The sequence below is a fragment of the Strix uralensis genome, chromosome 21 (genome assembly GCF_047716275.1).
Source record: "Strix uralensis isolate ZFMK-TIS-50842 chromosome 21, bStrUra1, whole genome shotgun sequence".
Lineage (NCBI taxonomy): Eukaryota > Metazoa > Chordata > Aves > Strigiformes > Strigidae > Strix > Strix uralensis.
The window spans coordinates 6,126,599-6,142,245 of record NC_133992.1 but is presented as its reverse complement, the minus strand read 5'-3'; the positions used below and the strand labels follow the sequence as shown (position 1 = coordinate 6,142,245).

The following is a 15,647-nucleotide window of genomic DNA, read 5'->3' as shown; positions in this document are numbered from 1 at the left end:
TGCCAAATCAGGCCATAAAAATGGGGGTGAAGGGGCCGCAGGAGGTCACCTTCTGTCCCACTGCCATCCCCACGCTGCTGGGCAGGGCAGGACCTGCTTTTCTGGCTTTATTTCTCTTTGCTTTTTCCTCTCTGGTAGTGGAGCCTCCCCAGGTCCCTCTGTCTGGCCCTGGGTGATGGTTTTTCCCATCGTCCCTTCCTTCCCCTGCTCAGAGACACCTGGGGAAGGTGCGATGTCACCCTGTGTCACCTCACCCTGCTGTGACCCCTGCGCCAGCCCCCGGTGCAGGTGAGACTTGTGGGATTTGGCTTGAAAATTCAGGGTGGGATGTTCAGGTGCTAAAAGCACCTTGACTGGTTTGAGTCATGACGGAGGAGACCCGAGGGGGTTGGCAGGTTTGTGCATCTCCCTGTGGGGTCGGGGCTGATGGGTGGGTGCTCACGTCCTGTTGCCTCGTGGCTGGAGGGGACCCGCTGGGTGGGGTGGCCAGGAGGGTCCCATGCCATTGTGGAGCTGGCAGGAGGGATGAGCATCTCCGTGCCTGCTGCCACACTTGGCCCTGGTGGGGTTTTGTCTGGGGCTTTTCACCCCTCTCGGTGGGTTTGGAGATGTGGCATCACGGGCAGAGCAGGCAGGAGGGGTCCTGCCCACAGTCCTGGCAAGGGTGCAGCAGGAGTGGCAGACAGTTGTAACACAGGGGGTTTATTTTAAGTCCGGGCAAGTACAAGTAAACTGAATGTTTCATATGGGAGGAAAAAACCTCGATAGAAAGTCCTGAGGCTGAGCTGAGCCCGGCCAGGGCCGGGATGTGCCCATGGAGGGGCTGGAGGAGGATGAGGATGGAGCGGCTGACCCGGCCCGCGGGGGTTACTCCAGCTGCTGCTCCGCGCCGCCTTCGCCAGTCTTCTCCCCAGGCAAGGGACAGGCATCCTGCAGGAGTGGGGGGAGAGCTGCCCTTGGTGTCCCCTTGCCCCAAAATCATCCAAAGACCCAGGAACAGCTGGGGTGGATGTGTGGGGAGGAGAGGGGATGCACAGAGGGGCAGCCACGGTGCGGAACTGATCTTACACCCCCCCAGACCCTCATTCCAGCCGGTGGCAGGAGCTGGCCTGGGCTGGGGCTTGAGCGGGGAGGGGTTTGTACCTTTTCGGAAGTGTAGAAGATCTCCTCCTCTCCAAAGCCCAGGCAGTGCAGGTGGGCTTTGAACTCCTCAAGGTGCTCCTTGCTCACATTGGGTGTCCGTGCTGTCAGAGAAATGGGGCGGTAGGAGACGGGGGAGAAAAAAAGGGAGTTTTAGGGAGTGTTTTGCTCCTTGGTGGTCCCCGTAGTGTGGATGGGGAGCTTGCTGCCTGCCCGCCCACATCTTTCCCCTCTCCGTATCGGGGAAAAAAGGGGCTTTTTGCCCTGCCTGCAAGGGCTGGGGATGCCTGTGCCCATCAATGTGTCTCCGGGCAGGGACATGCCCCATGGATCTGGGGCAGCATCCACTCACCTGAGAGGCTCAGCCCCGGGAAGTTGTTGTTGAGGTGCTTCAGGATGAACAAGTTCTTGTCACTTTGGATCAGTTGGGCCGTGGAAGACACCTGGTCATCAACTGGAATGCACAGGGAGAGCGGGGTTCCCCATTGGCGAGTGTCACCCCGTGCTGGGGCTTAGTCCCGACAGAGCTGGCAGCGCGGCGGGGGCTGCTCAGCCCCCTTATCCCGGGAGACTCATCCCAGTGGTCCCACAGCGCTGCCATACCCATTGCATGGGGTGGAAGAACTTTCCATCCCCCCCACCTCCAAGAACATATTTTTAGGTGTAAAAGGGCCTGGTGCCAGGGGGTCAGGGTGCCAAATACTGGGGTGCAGAAGCGGGAGGGTGCAAGGTGCGGCTGCGGTGCCCCCCCATCCCGTTCCCGCGCTGTGCCCGGGGCTTTACCGTGCACCAGAGTGGAGTTGTGCCGGAAGATGTGGATATTGCTGGTGTTCTTCGTGATGCATGTCTCGTTTCTGCGGGGCAGAGAGGTCAGATGGAGCAAATACCCACCCCCCCAAACCACCCCAACCAAACCTGAAAGATACAGAACTCAAGCCGGGCTGCAGAACTTAAATAAATTTGGTGTAGCTGCTCTCCAGCCTCAAATCTCTGGGGGTGGCTTAGCCCAGAGGATGGCACCAGTGGGTTGAAATACCCCCAGGGATGGGGGAGCTGTGTGAGGGGGTGAATCCCCATCCTTACATTCTCATGGTTTCAGTGACGTTGAGCTCGTCCTTGTGGCTGCCAGGAGAGAAGGAAAAAACTGCGTGTTTCACTGCCTTCAGCTCTGCCTGGTGAGGCACGTACTTGGAGGCTCCGGCGATGTAGACCCACTGTCCCAGGATCTGCAGAGAGGAGGGGAGCAGGGAAGGGTTGGGGAGGGCCATGCAGGGTTCACCCATGGGCATCATATGAGTAAAAGCAGACGCTGTGCCCCGCTGTCCCGTGGCCATGAGCACCCCAGTAAGTGACAGCCCTGGGCAGGATCCAGGCCAGGTGAGGGGCTCTTGGTTTCATCTCCTCCCCGCTAAGGCGATGCTCCAGCTCCCAGGACAGCCAGCTTGTTCCTGTGGTCATGTCCCTACTGCTCTGTGCCTGGCTCTCAGCGCTTTCCTCCATTAAATGTCCCCAAGGGACTAAATACTGTTTATGCAGTGAAGGGTTTTGTGGATGGAGACTGGTGACCTGAGTCCCCGTCACTTGAAGGACTTAAAATAGTAGTGAAGCACTGGGGATGGTGCTACCCAGCCTGGTTTGCACAGGGAGATGACATCAGGAGCCCCCCAAAAGCACCTGCTCATGGGATTATGGGTGCACAGCTTCAAGGCTTCACCCCTTCCCCATGCTCCTGTGCAGCAGTCTTGATTTTTTTTTAGGAAAATAAGCATGGACAGGCAGTGAGATAAGCATTGAGCTGCTGATTGGCTTCATATAATCTCTTCCTGGACCCGTAACGGCTAGTGATGCTGATAGGAAAGGCAAGGAGAGGAGCCCCAGCTGAGGGCAGGTCTTACCCCAGAGATGGTGTCATTGTTGAGGGTGACCGGGATGAGTGGGGCGCAGGTGGGGGGCTCGGCAGCGAGGGCGAGCGGCAGCCCCAGGAGGAGGGCGAGGGAGGCCAGCATTGCCTGGCTGGCCGAGAGGAGGCTCCTGCGCTGGCGGGACGTGGCTCAGCTCTGTCCCTTATATACGGCCGCCTGCAAAGCTGGATGTCCCCAGCCCCGATGTGCTTGTTCAGCCGCTGGACTGTTTGCTCAGGCATGAAGCAATAGCAGGTGGAGGAAATGAAACTTGCAAAAGCTTGGATTTCTTCAGCAGAAAGGATGGGGAAAAAAACCCCCAAACAACCCCATGTTTTACCAACACAGGCTTTTGTTCTCGGAAACTGCAATTAATTTTGCGGGTGCCTGGCGAAGCGCTTGGCTGGCTCCAGGTGTGTTTGGAGGCCTCTCGGGGTCATCGAATGGCACCTGGACGTGGCTTTCCTCCACAGGGCAGATCAATCCCCGCGGCGATGGTTGAGTGGTGGCTGCTCACCTGGGGCTGCGCTGGCCTCGCTCCTCACCAGGGCACGGGGCTGGCGCTGGGGTTCACGTGTGCTCAGGGCGGGGGTGGGGTGGGAGGGAGCCCCATGGATGCTGCTGGGGATGGGGCCACAACCTGGCGCTGCAGGTGGGTGTGCACAGCAGGGTTAGGTTCCGTACAGGCTGGGTGCTCTTGGCACAGGAACGACATGGACCCGCTCAAGCGGGTCCAGAGGAGGCCACAAAGATGCTCAGGGGGCTGGAGCACCTCCCCTGTGAGGACAGGCTGAGAGAGTTGGGGGGGTTCAGCTGGAGAAGAGAAGGATCCAGGGAGACCTTAGAGCGGCCTCCCAGGACTTAAAGGGGCTACGGGAAAGGTGGGACGGACCCTTGATCAGGGGGGTGTAGGGATAGGATGACAGGTAGCAGTTTTAAACTGACAGAGGGGAGATTTAGATTAGATATAAGGAAGAAATTCTTTCCTGTGAGGGTGGTGAGACACTGGCACAGGTTGCCCAGAGAAGCTGTGGCTGCCCCCTCCCTGGAAGGGTTCAAGGTCAGGTTGGACGGGGCTTTGGGCAACCTGGGCTAGTGGAAGGTGGTGCCCGTGGCAGGGGGGTGGGACTGGATGATCTTTAAGGTCCCTCCCAACACAAACTGTTCTATGTTTCAGTGATAAGCTGCACCATTTGAAAACAAAACAAAAAACCCAAGCACCCATCATCTCCTTCCTCTTCCCCAGTGGTGCCACTGTTCTGCCCAGGTGCCTGAGCCAGCCCTACAGCAGCTCAGTGCGATCCCTTAAGCCATGAAATCTGGGGGTTTTGCCCTTTCCAGCTCAGGTCCCTCTTGAGTGCCAGTAGCCTTGTGGCTTTTGTTACTTGTGGCTTGTCTGAGGCAAGACTTGCAGTGATAAAGTGACCTTTGGGTTGTGGATGCTGATAGCATATATAGCTGATTATTTTAAGGGATCTAAAATAACTGGTAGAGACAGGGAGTTGTTTAATAAAGCCTGACTGGGGGGCAGGGGAACAACTCGTGCAGTGGGCTCTAAATAACATCTTTAACTGCAGAACCTGTCTATTTACCAGTGTCTTATATCTCCTCCAATTTTGGCTTCATAATTAAGTGCATTGATTTACTTATTAAATGTTTGCTTTTTCCCTGGCCACAAACAACATGTTTCAGGAACAGCTGGCTCACGTGAGAGACGGTCAACCCCAACGAGCCAGTTTCTAACGCGCTGCCAAAGCTGACCTGGCGCAGTCACCCGGAACCCCGCCGTGCCCGGGGGGGTCCCTCAGCCCCTCCAGCTGCTGCTGGGAAGCGGGTGCAGTGCAGGGTGAGCAAACACAGCCTGGCCCCTTCCCGCTGCCCCTGATGCAACCCGGGACCAGCCGAGGCAGCTCCTGCAGCGTAGTGTGACGGGGTGTGTCTGGGGGTCACCCCTCTGTCCCCCTCCCCTGGCTCAGGCCCCCAGGGACTTGGCCGCTGTCTCCAGCGTCCACGCTGCTTATGGCAGCAGAGGTTTTAGTCTGAGCCTGGGCTGGGGCCAGGAGACCTCCTAAGCAAGAAGTTGGATTTCAAAGTCAGCTTGGAGCAACTGAGATGGGATTTGGGCTTCAGCAATGAAAAAGACCAGCTCAGGTCTTTTTCTCCCCCCTTTCCCTTTCCCTTTCCCTTTCCCTTTCCCTTTCCCTTTCCCTTTCCCTTTCCCTTTCCCTTTCCCTTTCCCTTTCCCTTTCCCTTTCCCTTTCCCTTTCCCTTTCCCTTTCCCTTTCCCTTTCCCACTTTTCCCCCCTTTTTTCCTATTTCCCCCCCTTTTTTTTTCCTTTTCTTCTTGTGTCAGGATGAGGACATGGATGAAGCATGGGGGTGGTGGGGTGATGCACAGCAGTAGGGAGCCATCGGGACCTCAGCCTTGTGGTGCATTTAGCATCATGCTGAGGGGTGGGCAGGTCATGCTGTGACCAGCACCAGAGGAATGGTCTTGGGGTGTGGGTTGGGCTCCCCGGGTCACTTGGGGGGGGTCTCTGGGCTGTCACACCAACATCATCCCTGAGCACCTCCTGCCCATTTAGTTTCCCATGAAAAAAACATACCAGTCCCATTTCATTGCCTCAGTTTTAAATATTTATTTAAAGCCAAAAAAAAAAAAAAAAGAGAAGGAAGAAAGCTTTAATGAGAACAAATGGTAACTCCAACCTCAAGAAAACACACAAAACCGATGGCAAGAGGACGAGAGAGCGAGAAACCCAGGAGTGTGGGGGTGTGTGTGCAGGGGAAGGCAGCAAGCGGGCGATGAGCGATGGTGATTTTGGCCTGGGGGTGCTGGGGCGAGCCGGCCCCGTGCAGGGGTGAGGTATTTCTGAGCAGAGGCAGGGCTGCGTGGAGGGTGAGGTATCTGGGACAGATCTTGTTAACCTTTTCTGATGGTTGTTGGAAACCAACCAGCAGGCAGTAGTAAAAAAAAAAAAGAATACACAAAGAGAGACTCACATATAATTTTTTTTTTTTCCTCAAAAAAATAAAATCCATAGTCCACATGAGACATGAAAACTCCAAACAGGCACTGAAGCATTTCCGATACAGTACAGCTCCGATTACATCAATATTATTCCTTATATAGAATTAAAGATTACCATAATTATCCTCTTTAAAAAAAAAAAAATCCTCCAAATTTACATATAGAGACTAAATTTCTACAAAACTTAACAAAACAAAACCCCTCCAAACCCGGCTGGGTTCTGAAACAAGGTACCATCATGTCAGTCTTGACAGAGGGGCCAGACAGAAGGGTTGCAGAGCTGGGTTTAAATACGAGCTTAGACCAGGGAATCACTGCACACGCAAGCCGGCACGGACGTGTGGCCAACGCGACTACAGCAAAACTAGTTACATGACAACCGACTCAAAAATAGCGCTCTCTGAGGCTCAGTGCTTCCAGATGAGCTGTATCCCTCACTCCCCTCCCAAAGCAGTGAGGTGCTGATTAACGAAAAAAAAAAAAAAAAAGCAAATTTGCTTTTAAAATATGCTGTAAGTTATTTTGGACACGGTTTGAATTGTCGCGCACAACTGACATCCACGGCGATTAAAGATCCCTTTAAAGGTGACTGTTTCTCCGATTTACCTGTAGATGATGACCTCCTCTCTTCCTAGAGAGCTGGTCCTAGGGGCTTTTTTTTTGGGGTCTGTGGCAAGACACTGTAGCACCTTCACAACCTTAAATAGTTTAAAGTCATATATATAAAATAACACACTTTTTAAAGAGCACCAGAGATTTCACAGTGAGAGGTAGAAACAAATCAGACGAGCCCATCCTCTCTCTATTTTAGCACCAATCTCTTCCCCTCTCCTCCTTCCATTCCCCCCTCTTGGCTTCGGGACTCTCCCCTACCCCAACACCACACATGAGAAGGGATGTTTATTAAACTCACACATGGAAGGAGGAACTTAAGTTTTTTTTTTTCTGTTTTTTTTTTTCTTTTTTTCTTTTTGCTTTAAATAATATAATATATATATTTTGTTTCTTCTAATATTGCACATCAAAATGCTTCCGGTACACAGAGCAGCCAGATTCAACTTGCAGCTCCGCCTGGGAGACCTGATGCAGCACGTGGCCATCCAGAAGGCGACAAGCTCTGAGAGGGAAGCTCTATCTTTTAATTACTTTTCAATGGAAAGAACATTTGGTAACTCAGGCACCAGGTAAGACAAAATGGGGAGGGGAAAAAAAACCAAAAAAACCCACACGCTGCAAGTTGCTTGAGGTTTCTCTCAATATTTTCTTTGGTCATGGAAAAAGCTTTGTGTGTGGAACCGCTTGCAACATCTAGTCCCCTGATCCCTTTTCACTGTTCACGTCCCGACTGATACCCGCTTCCCCTACGTCCTTGTTATCCCTCCTTCCAACAATCTGCTGAGTTCAGTAGATCACGGGTTCTTTGAGACCTTGAGCCAAAGGCTAGAGCAAGAGTTGACCCAAAAGATACAGCCCAGCTGTCCTTGCTGCAGAGAGGTGGGAGAGCCTGTGTGAAGACATAGGCCAAACACGGGGTCAAAGCCTTGGAGCCCGCTTTTGATGGCTTTGTTCAAAGGAAGCACACGGGGCCGACCTCGAGGTGATATTGCTTTCCTGGCTCGGATGGGGGAAGGTTGTAGATGTTGACAATTGGCAGCTGCTGAGGGTCCTGTGTCCGAAACGAAAAGAGAGTCCGATGCCAGCGTCCATCCTTGATCTGTGCAGGGAGGAGGGACAGAGAAAAAGCTCTTTAAGGGGGGGATGAATCCGGCTGGAAAGGAATGTGCTTCACCAAGGGACAAGCTTGAAAAGCCCTGTGTGAGACAAGGGACTGCCCTTTGGGCTGAGCAGGTCTGGGGTGAGGTTTAGAAAGCATTTTGGGGAATCCCTTATCCAGGTGAAGTTGGTGGAACCTGAGCTTGAAACAATATCACCAAACACAGACTCCTAATGCAGTGAACCCAAAATGCAGACACGGCTACTGATGACTTGGTGTGCCATCGGTCACCGCCTTCAGGTGGCAATTACCCCTTCTGCCATTAGACTGCTGCTACACGCAGCGTGTAACTTTGGAATTTAATTTTTTGCTTTCTGTTTGAAGGCCATCTACTTAACAGGAGCTGCTATAGCACCCTGGACTGGAAAATTAAAGTGGTGAACAGGTAAACTAGACCCTTCTCCCCCTTTTTTTTGTGGACTAAGAAGCACAGGTATGACTCAGCCTTGTCCTGTGCCCCGAGTGGGTTCAGCCTGGCATTTCTTTCCACCCCTCCCCTCTTTCGTAGCAACAGACCTTGCAATCATCAGCTGCCACTTCTGGTCTGAGCTGCCCGTCTGCCTCAAACATCTGTCCGTTCCAGGCCCTGAAGCGCACGGCTTTATCTGAAGGTTTCTCGGATGAGCCTTCCCGCCAGACGGAGGTATTCAGGCAGTGGATGGTGATGTGCTGCACCACCTCTGAGCTCAGGAGGCGGAGGAAGTTCATCTGGACTCTACCGATGTCAAAATCCAGCTGTGAAGGTGACAGAGATGTTAGGACGTACCCCTGCAGCGGGGCCGGGGGGAGCTCGCGGCAGGGTTGGTGCAAGATGCAGCAGCAAAGGTGGGCCCTGCACTCTGCTTCAGTCTGGAGGTGGCCTTGCACGGACGTCCAGACCTGGATCTGGCGTATGGGTGTAAGGGCCAGATGCCAAGTCAACCTGGAAAGTTTTCATGGGGACACAGCAGGTCCTTTGTTTTTCAGAACAAACTGTCAGGTCCTTAAGTAGGAGGAAAATAACATAAACTTTGAATTCAATGCATGCTTCTGCAAAGCAGCAGGTTCTAGTTCATCTGCAGATGAACCCAAATATTGTTATTGGTATTTTTGGCACAGGTGCTTCCTTCAAGAAAAATCCTGTAGCATTAACTTCACTGGCAACTTGTATATTTAAGCTGACCTCACTTTTTCAGGTAGCAGAAAACAAAATGCAAGAGTGACCTGAACATAAGTTAATTCAACAAAGCATTTGGGAGCAGCATGTTTGCAAAATTACTGGCCTCTATTATGACCTTAATTAAACATTGCTAGAAACATACTGCTTTGTCTCAACAAGAGTCAATAACAGTCTTAGGTAAGCTTTTAACTGCACAAGAGCTGTTCTGAACGTTACAGCTACATTAACTGTCTGGAGGAGAAACCAGCATGCTGTGTCATAGCGGTCACCATCCAGTGTCCCGGAACAACACACCCCTGGGTAAATATTTTGTAATAGTAGTCTGGGAAATGCTGTGCTGGGGTTGAGCTGTGTGTACCTTGGAGACGGTGATGGGGCTGAGACATGTCTGCCCACCATTGGTGAAGTTACAGATGACCTGTATGGTGTCTGAGGAACAGCCAAGATTTGGGTCAATCCAGTAGGTACCTAAAGAAATGGAGGATTTGGGGATTAACAAGGACACTTAACTTTTTCTGTGAATGAGAAGAAGAAAGTTTTGACTTCTGTGTTACTGGTCCCAGGGAAGGAGACCAGTCTGGGCCATGTGAAATGGCCCTATGGAGGATGCAGCCTTGGGACACTCAGGGCTTCCTACCATCGTTCATCTTCTGTTCACAGTTCATGAGGTCTCGACAGATGCGTGCAGGGTTTTCCTTGGTTCCCAGGGGTCTTTTGATGCTCTGAATGAGGTTGCTGAGGTAGTGTAGAGTCTTAAAGATCTCCCCTCCGTGGTCCAGCATGAGAAGGTCTGGATGTTGGTAACCCTGGAGCAAAAAGGAGGCAAGGTCAGATGGGCCTTGGGGGGCACCATGTTCTGTAACCACAGGGATTTCTTCTGCTTTATCTGTGGGAAAACTCAGTGAGTCAAAGACAGGCTGTGCTGGCTGGGACCCAGCAAGCTACAGCCCTTGCACTGCCCTACGGGACATCTCTGAAGCGCTGGAAAAGTCACGATGGCAAAGTCATGAGGTCTGAAGCTTCACAAATTAGTAACACCACCAAACCGAATTCTTTAACTGGATCTTTGCTTGCATAAACCCCCGATACTTCATAAGAACAGTGACAAATCAGAGCTTCGTGTGTATAAACTTTAAGCGCACAGAAAGAACAAGCAACGCTGTGACCGTTCCCAGCCTCCAGCTCCAGCCAAGACCAGTGAGTTCAAAAGCAGCCTCGTACCTCTGTCTTGAGTGCGGTGTTCGGGTCGATTAGCGTCCGGAAAGCTGCCCCAAAGCTGTCTTGTTGCTAGTGTGGGATGAAAAAGATGGTAACTGAGGTCGTTAGAAGCTGAACATGCCCTGATGCAAGTAAAGCTTCTTGGTCTAGAGCTGCGATTCAAGCATTGCTCTGCTAACACAGCATCTCTTGCTGGACCTGAGTGTGTGTCTTCAGGGTCCCAGCAGCTCTTTCTGGATGTCCCAGCAGCACCTTGGCTCTGCATGACTTATTAGCATCGTTAACAAACATACAGAAAATGGCAACTTACAAATGAGGCGGGAATTCCTGGCAGTCCCTAGAAATCAAAGCAAAAAAGGGGCATCAGCCAGAAAGATGGGCAGTCACTATTGCAAAGATATTCAGTCATGTCCTTTTGAAATCCTCTTTCCCCTGGAATCCCTCAATGCAGACGAGTTAGAGAGGCAACAATGCTGTCTCTATAAAATACTTGGAGATGGTTTGGGCTAAAGCGCAAGAAACACTAGTCCATTCACACACACATTTTTGCATACGAGGAATGGGGCTAAGCTATAATTTCCAGTGAGTGAACAGTCCCCTGGAGAATATCATGGCAATAATTTTAGCTTCTTTCAACACCGTCTTTGAACTCTTTCCACATATACGTACCGGAGGGCCAGGGTGTCCTCGTGGGCCTGGAGGACCCTAAAGACAGAGTGGCATCAGTTAGTGAAATGTCTCCAGTTTGTATTTCCATTTCTCATGGTTATCACCAGCATGAGTCTGTTCTCTGCTGAAATCCTCCAGATTTTTGACATTTTACAGCATCTTCTCCCTCAAACCCTACTGGAGACAGGAGGTGGCCTCATTTCCTTCATCTCCCAACCCTGGGTGCATCTGTCTGCACCTGGTCCATTCCTGCGGCACCCCTTGTTCCCAGCCCTTTGCTCCTTAGCTCTCATTCGTACCCCCAGGTACTCAGCACATTCCCTGTATGCACAATTAGCCACCCTGCAGCTTTACATTTGCTAAAAGCAACTGTTTTATTTAAATATTAGTCAGAAAAAGTGATTTTGAATACTCACCCTTGGACCTTGCAGACCCTGCAGGAAAAAAAAAAAAGGCAGAAGGTGTCAGAGGATGTTCATTAATAAACCAAAATCTCCCTGTAGACCCATGTGCTGTTCCCAAGGTGCCTGCACAAGGGCTGGGTGCTGCCCTGGAAGGGCAGTGAACGCAGGGGCCGGGCAGTGTCTGCCAACCTCAGAGGGGTCATTGCAGCAAAGGATGCTGAGGGCTCTGACACCAGCAAATGCTCTCTCTGGGGCTCAGGTCCCTGCCAGCACGCTGCCCTCTGCTGTGCCCACGGAAGTGGAAAATGGTGAGCAAGAAGAAACAGGCAGCACCCTGGCTTGTTAGAAATGTGCACTGGGGTTTTTGGTATTTGTGGGTGTTTGCTTATTAGAGGTCTTGTCTGAAGAAGGCATGAAACAGCCTTTTTTGCACTAGCCACACAGCTGTGTTTGCTGGGCTCCGACGCCTGGACCAAGCCCTCGTGTGCAGGAACAACAAGGAAGCTAAAGGAAGCAACCCAGAGCGCGGGGGGCGGGGGGGGGGCCGTGTTATGAGTAACAAGGAAGATGAATAACACGTATCCAGTGTGCCCCACACATCCCCTGTATGGGGAGAACACCACGGAGCTGCGAGAAGGTGTAAAAGTCCATCAGAGCACCCGCAGGAAGGGGACAGGAGGAAGAGCAGAAGGCGAGAACGTGCCCTGGCACTGCTCCCCCAGCTGTGGGGGCGCACCCGGGACACGCTGCTGCTCAGACAGGTCCCGTGCCCCTGGCCGGGGCAGCCTGTGGCTTTTTGAGCTGCCATTCACTGCGATTTGTTCCTGGAGATGCCACGGTCATAGCTAACAGGTGAAGTGTTAGCTTTTGCTGTGTAACCGGGTTAAGTAAACGGCAATTTTAACAGCAGAGTGGGCGTACATGTGCCTGTGGACGTGTGTGCACGCACGTGTGTGACACATGTATAGATGGGCACGTCTTGCCCTCGTGGGAGCCTGATGCCACCACACTGAGCCAGTGCCAAGCAGGTGCAGTGGGGCCCAGTGTGGCACCCAGTTGCTCAGAGGAGGGATCTCTTAATGCCAGGATGCACCCAGGGGTGCGGACCAGCACTTACCATTTCTCCGCGGCTGCCTTTGTCTCCCTTGGGCCCCTGTGAAAGCACACGAGGCGGCTGTCAGTGACCGTTAGCAAGCTGCACTGACAGGCTGTGCTGCCACCCAGAAGCTCCTTGCAAGGACCCCAGTGCATCTCTAAACAAATCAGCTCAAGTTGCCATATTGGCCCACCCATCCCAAGGCAAAACATAGCCATTACTGGATGTTTTGGCAACGCCTGAGTTCATCTTTACTGGTTTTCATCTCTGCCAGTAGCAGCCTCTGTACTGAACTCTGCATAGCTTCATGCTCATGTTTTTATGAAGCACTGACCTGAACTTTAGTCTGTGTTCAGTGCCTTTAGCATTTTGGGGCAGGCAGGGATTTTCAACACTTTCCAGAATCAAGCTGTTCCCAGTTTAATATATTTATAATTTTTGTGTGTGTGTGTTTTCTTGCCCCCTCAGGCCACGTTCTTTGGAATATCTGGCAGCTTGCTTTTGAATAACGGCAATAACATTCTTCTAGTCCGAGCCAATCTATCGAAAAATTTGTAGTTAGGTAAATTGCTCCTCACTTTTAAGCTAATAATCTCCCTGCAACTATGTATGCAGCTAGAGCCTAAACCTGCACTTCTCTCAAGCTGCTAATCTTAAAGATTTTGTTTCCCTCATTACAGCAGGACTTGGGATTTACTCATGCTGGCCTCAAGCATCTCGGATCTCAAACATTATGCTCTTCTATGAAATACAGACAGAAAAATCGCAGCTACTTACTGGGCTTCCTGTGGGACCTTGAATGCCAAGTGGACCAATAATTCCTTCTTTTCCCTAGAAAAGAAAAGATATGCGTGAACCACCACGTGGGAACTGACAGTCGCTTTTACCACGGCAGGCTCAGTAAAGACACTGAATTTCTTTGCTGCTTTTCAGCGACATGATCGTGGTATTCGCTGTAGCTGAAATAAAACTATTTCAAAATGCACATCCAAAGACACAAGCCCTCACAGTACAGTTATCACAACCCATGTAAAACCTCAGAAATCCCAGAAATAGAAAGACTTCAGTGTAGCTGGAGTGATCTGTGCAGTGGTCATAGCAGCATGACCATCTCCAAGGCAGAAGAGACCTGTGCACTCGTGGTTACCTACAGATGTGTTCTGGCGGCTCAGAGGTGGTACCATGACCATGGCTTGTTTGCCAGGCACATGGTGAACAGGGCACTGTGCTCCTTATAGCATCCTCACAGAAATAGAGGGTGGAGGAAGGAAGACAATCCTCCCAAACCAAACAAACTGAAAAACCACTCACCATGAGACCAGGCGGCCCACGTGGTCCCTGAATGCCTTTGAAACCAAGGTCTCCTGGGGGGCCCTGCAAGCAAAAATGAGATGCCAGGTCCCCTTAATAGACATAGCCCATCTTTATGCCCTTGCTTACAGCTCTGCTGCAAGGACAGAGCTGCTGCCTCTTGGATATGGGAATGGGAAGGTCCAATTTTTTTAACAGTTCTTTTCCCACTCCTGTTTTGCAAGCCCTTTACTTTCTACAGAAAACATACTGGTGCCCCTTCACCAGGAAAATGATATGCTGATACAATGAGCCTACATTTCAAATCAAGCTGTCATCATTAGGAATGCATATCGATATCTCAGGTACAGAATGATGACTGATGCTGGAAATACGAGTGTCTGAAAGACATTCAGGTGGGGAAAACAGCTCTGGGGTCTATAGGACAGCCCCTTTCCCATTACAGTCTACCCATCTTAACAGGAATATGCTCCAACAAAGCATATGTAAACACACACTAGTTTAACAAATGAGGGTACATAAACTAAAGAAAGTTGAAATCATGATTCAATTTCAAAAGTTTCTGCAGCGCTGCCAACAAAGTCTTTGCAACAAGTATTGCATTGTCTGTCCCCAGCAAAGAGAGAGTAGAAAGCCAACTAGTCACAAGACAGCCTCTTACCTTTGGCCCAAACATGCCCGCAATCCCTGGAAATCCTGCCTCGCCAAAGTCTCCCTGCAAATAACAGCCAAGACAAATACAAGAATAAAGAGCAACAGTAAGTTCATATTGAACGGCTGGTCACTCGAAGACGCGCCAAGAGTTCAGCAGCTTCAGAGAAAGAGAAATCCATTAGTATTCTTCAGTCTAAGTGGGACTGATGAGAAAGAAGTATGAAAGAAATCTGAAGGAGGAATTACACAAACATCAGGCTAGAAGCAACTCCAGAAGATCTCTTAGACTTGTAGATGACTTAGATCTCATAGACTAAGCCTTGTTGCCCCCAGAATGAGAGGCGTACCTACACTATTTTTAGCAGATGCTTGTCTAGCTTGGACCACAGTCAGCAGAAGCAGGATGCAGAGCATCTACTCTGAGATTGATCTTGGAAGATCATGATGAAAAAAACAGTCTCAAAGCTTTTAAAAACAAGCTCTTCTTTTATTTCTAAATCCAGCTGGACTGACCTACTAAAAGATAATTTCAAACTATGCTCATTCAAGCTTTCAAAAAAGTGCATGGTCCTACAACATAACCTCCTACTCAAACCCAGGAAAACCATGCATATCCCCTAATTCTTTTCCTATTCAACCCTGTAGGGATTTTTGCTCAATTTCTTAAGAAAAATAATAATAAAATATTTGGAAGGTCATCAGGATTGGATTAGCACATAGCATGCTCTCTGAGAATAAAAAAAACCACACTGGGTAGCATGTCCTTATATAAACACCCTCATTTCACCACGTTTGAGATGTATGTCCTTTGATATTTCGGGACTTCTCAGATGTCAAAATGCGAAATGATTCAACGTTAAAAAAAATGGGTCAGAAACATACACCAGATGATTCATCTACAGTCTTAGGAACATTAGAGATGGAAAAGGCTTGTTTGGACTCTCGGCAGGACGATGTGACCCATGCTGGATTGTACTTTATGGGATGTTTTACAATGTCTTGTTCAGCCCAGTTGTAAATGACTCAAGTGATGGGGTTTCCACCATCTCTATTACAAGGCTATTCCAGAGTCAGTCTAGAGACCTCACTGTTAGGAAGTTTTTCCTGCCACAACAGTGAGAAACTGCTTGGCAAGAAAAGGCTTGGTTGGACTCGGTGGAGTGTAAGAAACTTTCCAAGGATACAAATTGATTTAACTGCCCATTTATGGATCCTGGAAAGGAAAACTGCTTCTAACGGAGGACTAAGGTCTTTCCTGCATTAGGAGAACCAACCAAACCCTCCTTCTAG

At 50.5% G+C, this 15,647-nt stretch overlaps 2 protein-coding genes across 2 annotated transcripts in view; both read right to left on the bottom strand.

Moving 5' to 3' along the window:
- Window positions 1-686: 686 nt before the first annotated feature.
- Window positions 687-3,193, bottom strand: LOC141953125 (alpha-1-acid glycoprotein 1-like). The gene is made up of 6 exons (XM_074891439.1): window positions 3,036-3,193; window positions 2,224-2,366; window positions 1,924-1,994; window positions 1,493-1,594; window positions 1,144-1,244; window positions 687-930 (listed from the first exon to the last, which is right to left on the bottom strand). Exons 1-6 carry the CDS (start codon window positions 3,144-3,146, stop codon window positions 868-870), a joined length of 591 nt encoding a protein of 196 aa, XP_074747540.1. The 5' UTR covers window positions 3,147-3,193; the 3' UTR covers window positions 687-867.
- A 2,848-nt stretch (window positions 3,194-6,041) lies between these two features.
- Window positions 6,042-15,647, bottom strand: part of COL27A1 (collagen type XXVII alpha 1 chain) — a 152,333-nt gene continuing 142,727 nt past the window's right edge. The window contains exons 50-61 of the mRNA XM_074891182.1: window positions 14,365-14,418; window positions 13,704-13,766; window positions 13,170-13,223; window positions 12,414-12,449; window positions 11,309-11,326; window positions 10,893-10,928; window positions 10,534-10,560; window positions 10,227-10,292; window positions 9,643-9,811; window positions 9,364-9,473; window positions 8,363-8,581; window positions 6,042-7,786 (exon numbers count right to left, since the gene is read on the bottom strand). Of these exons, the coding sequence (XP_074747283.1) occupies window positions 7,640-7,786; window positions 8,363-8,581; window positions 9,364-9,473; window positions 9,643-9,811; window positions 10,227-10,292; window positions 10,534-10,560; window positions 10,893-10,928; window positions 11,309-11,326; window positions 12,414-12,449; window positions 13,170-13,223; window positions 13,704-13,766; window positions 14,365-14,418 (999 nt within the window). The 3' untranslated portion in view covers window positions 6,042-7,639. The remainder of the gene's footprint in view (window positions 7,787-8,362; window positions 8,582-9,363; window positions 9,474-9,642; window positions 9,812-10,226; window positions 10,293-10,533; window positions 10,561-10,892; window positions 10,929-11,308; window positions 11,327-12,413; window positions 12,450-13,169; window positions 13,224-13,703; window positions 13,767-14,364; window positions 14,419-15,647) is intronic.

Bases quoted from the DNA above. Each gene is read 5' to 3' on its own strand.
- LOC141953125 (XM_074891439.1), bottom strand. From the start codon at position 3,146: ATGCTGGCCTCCCTCGCCCTCCTCCTGGGGCTGCCGCTCGCCCTCGCT. The intron at 1,595-1,923 runs GTAAAGCCCCGG...TGTGCATTCCAG, and splicing joins CAACTCCACTCTGGTGCACG to TTGATGACCAGGTGTCTTCC. The intron at 931-1,143 runs GTACAAACCCCT...CCACTCCTGCAG, and splicing joins TCTTCTACACTTCCGAAAAG to GATGCCTGTCCCTTGCCTGG.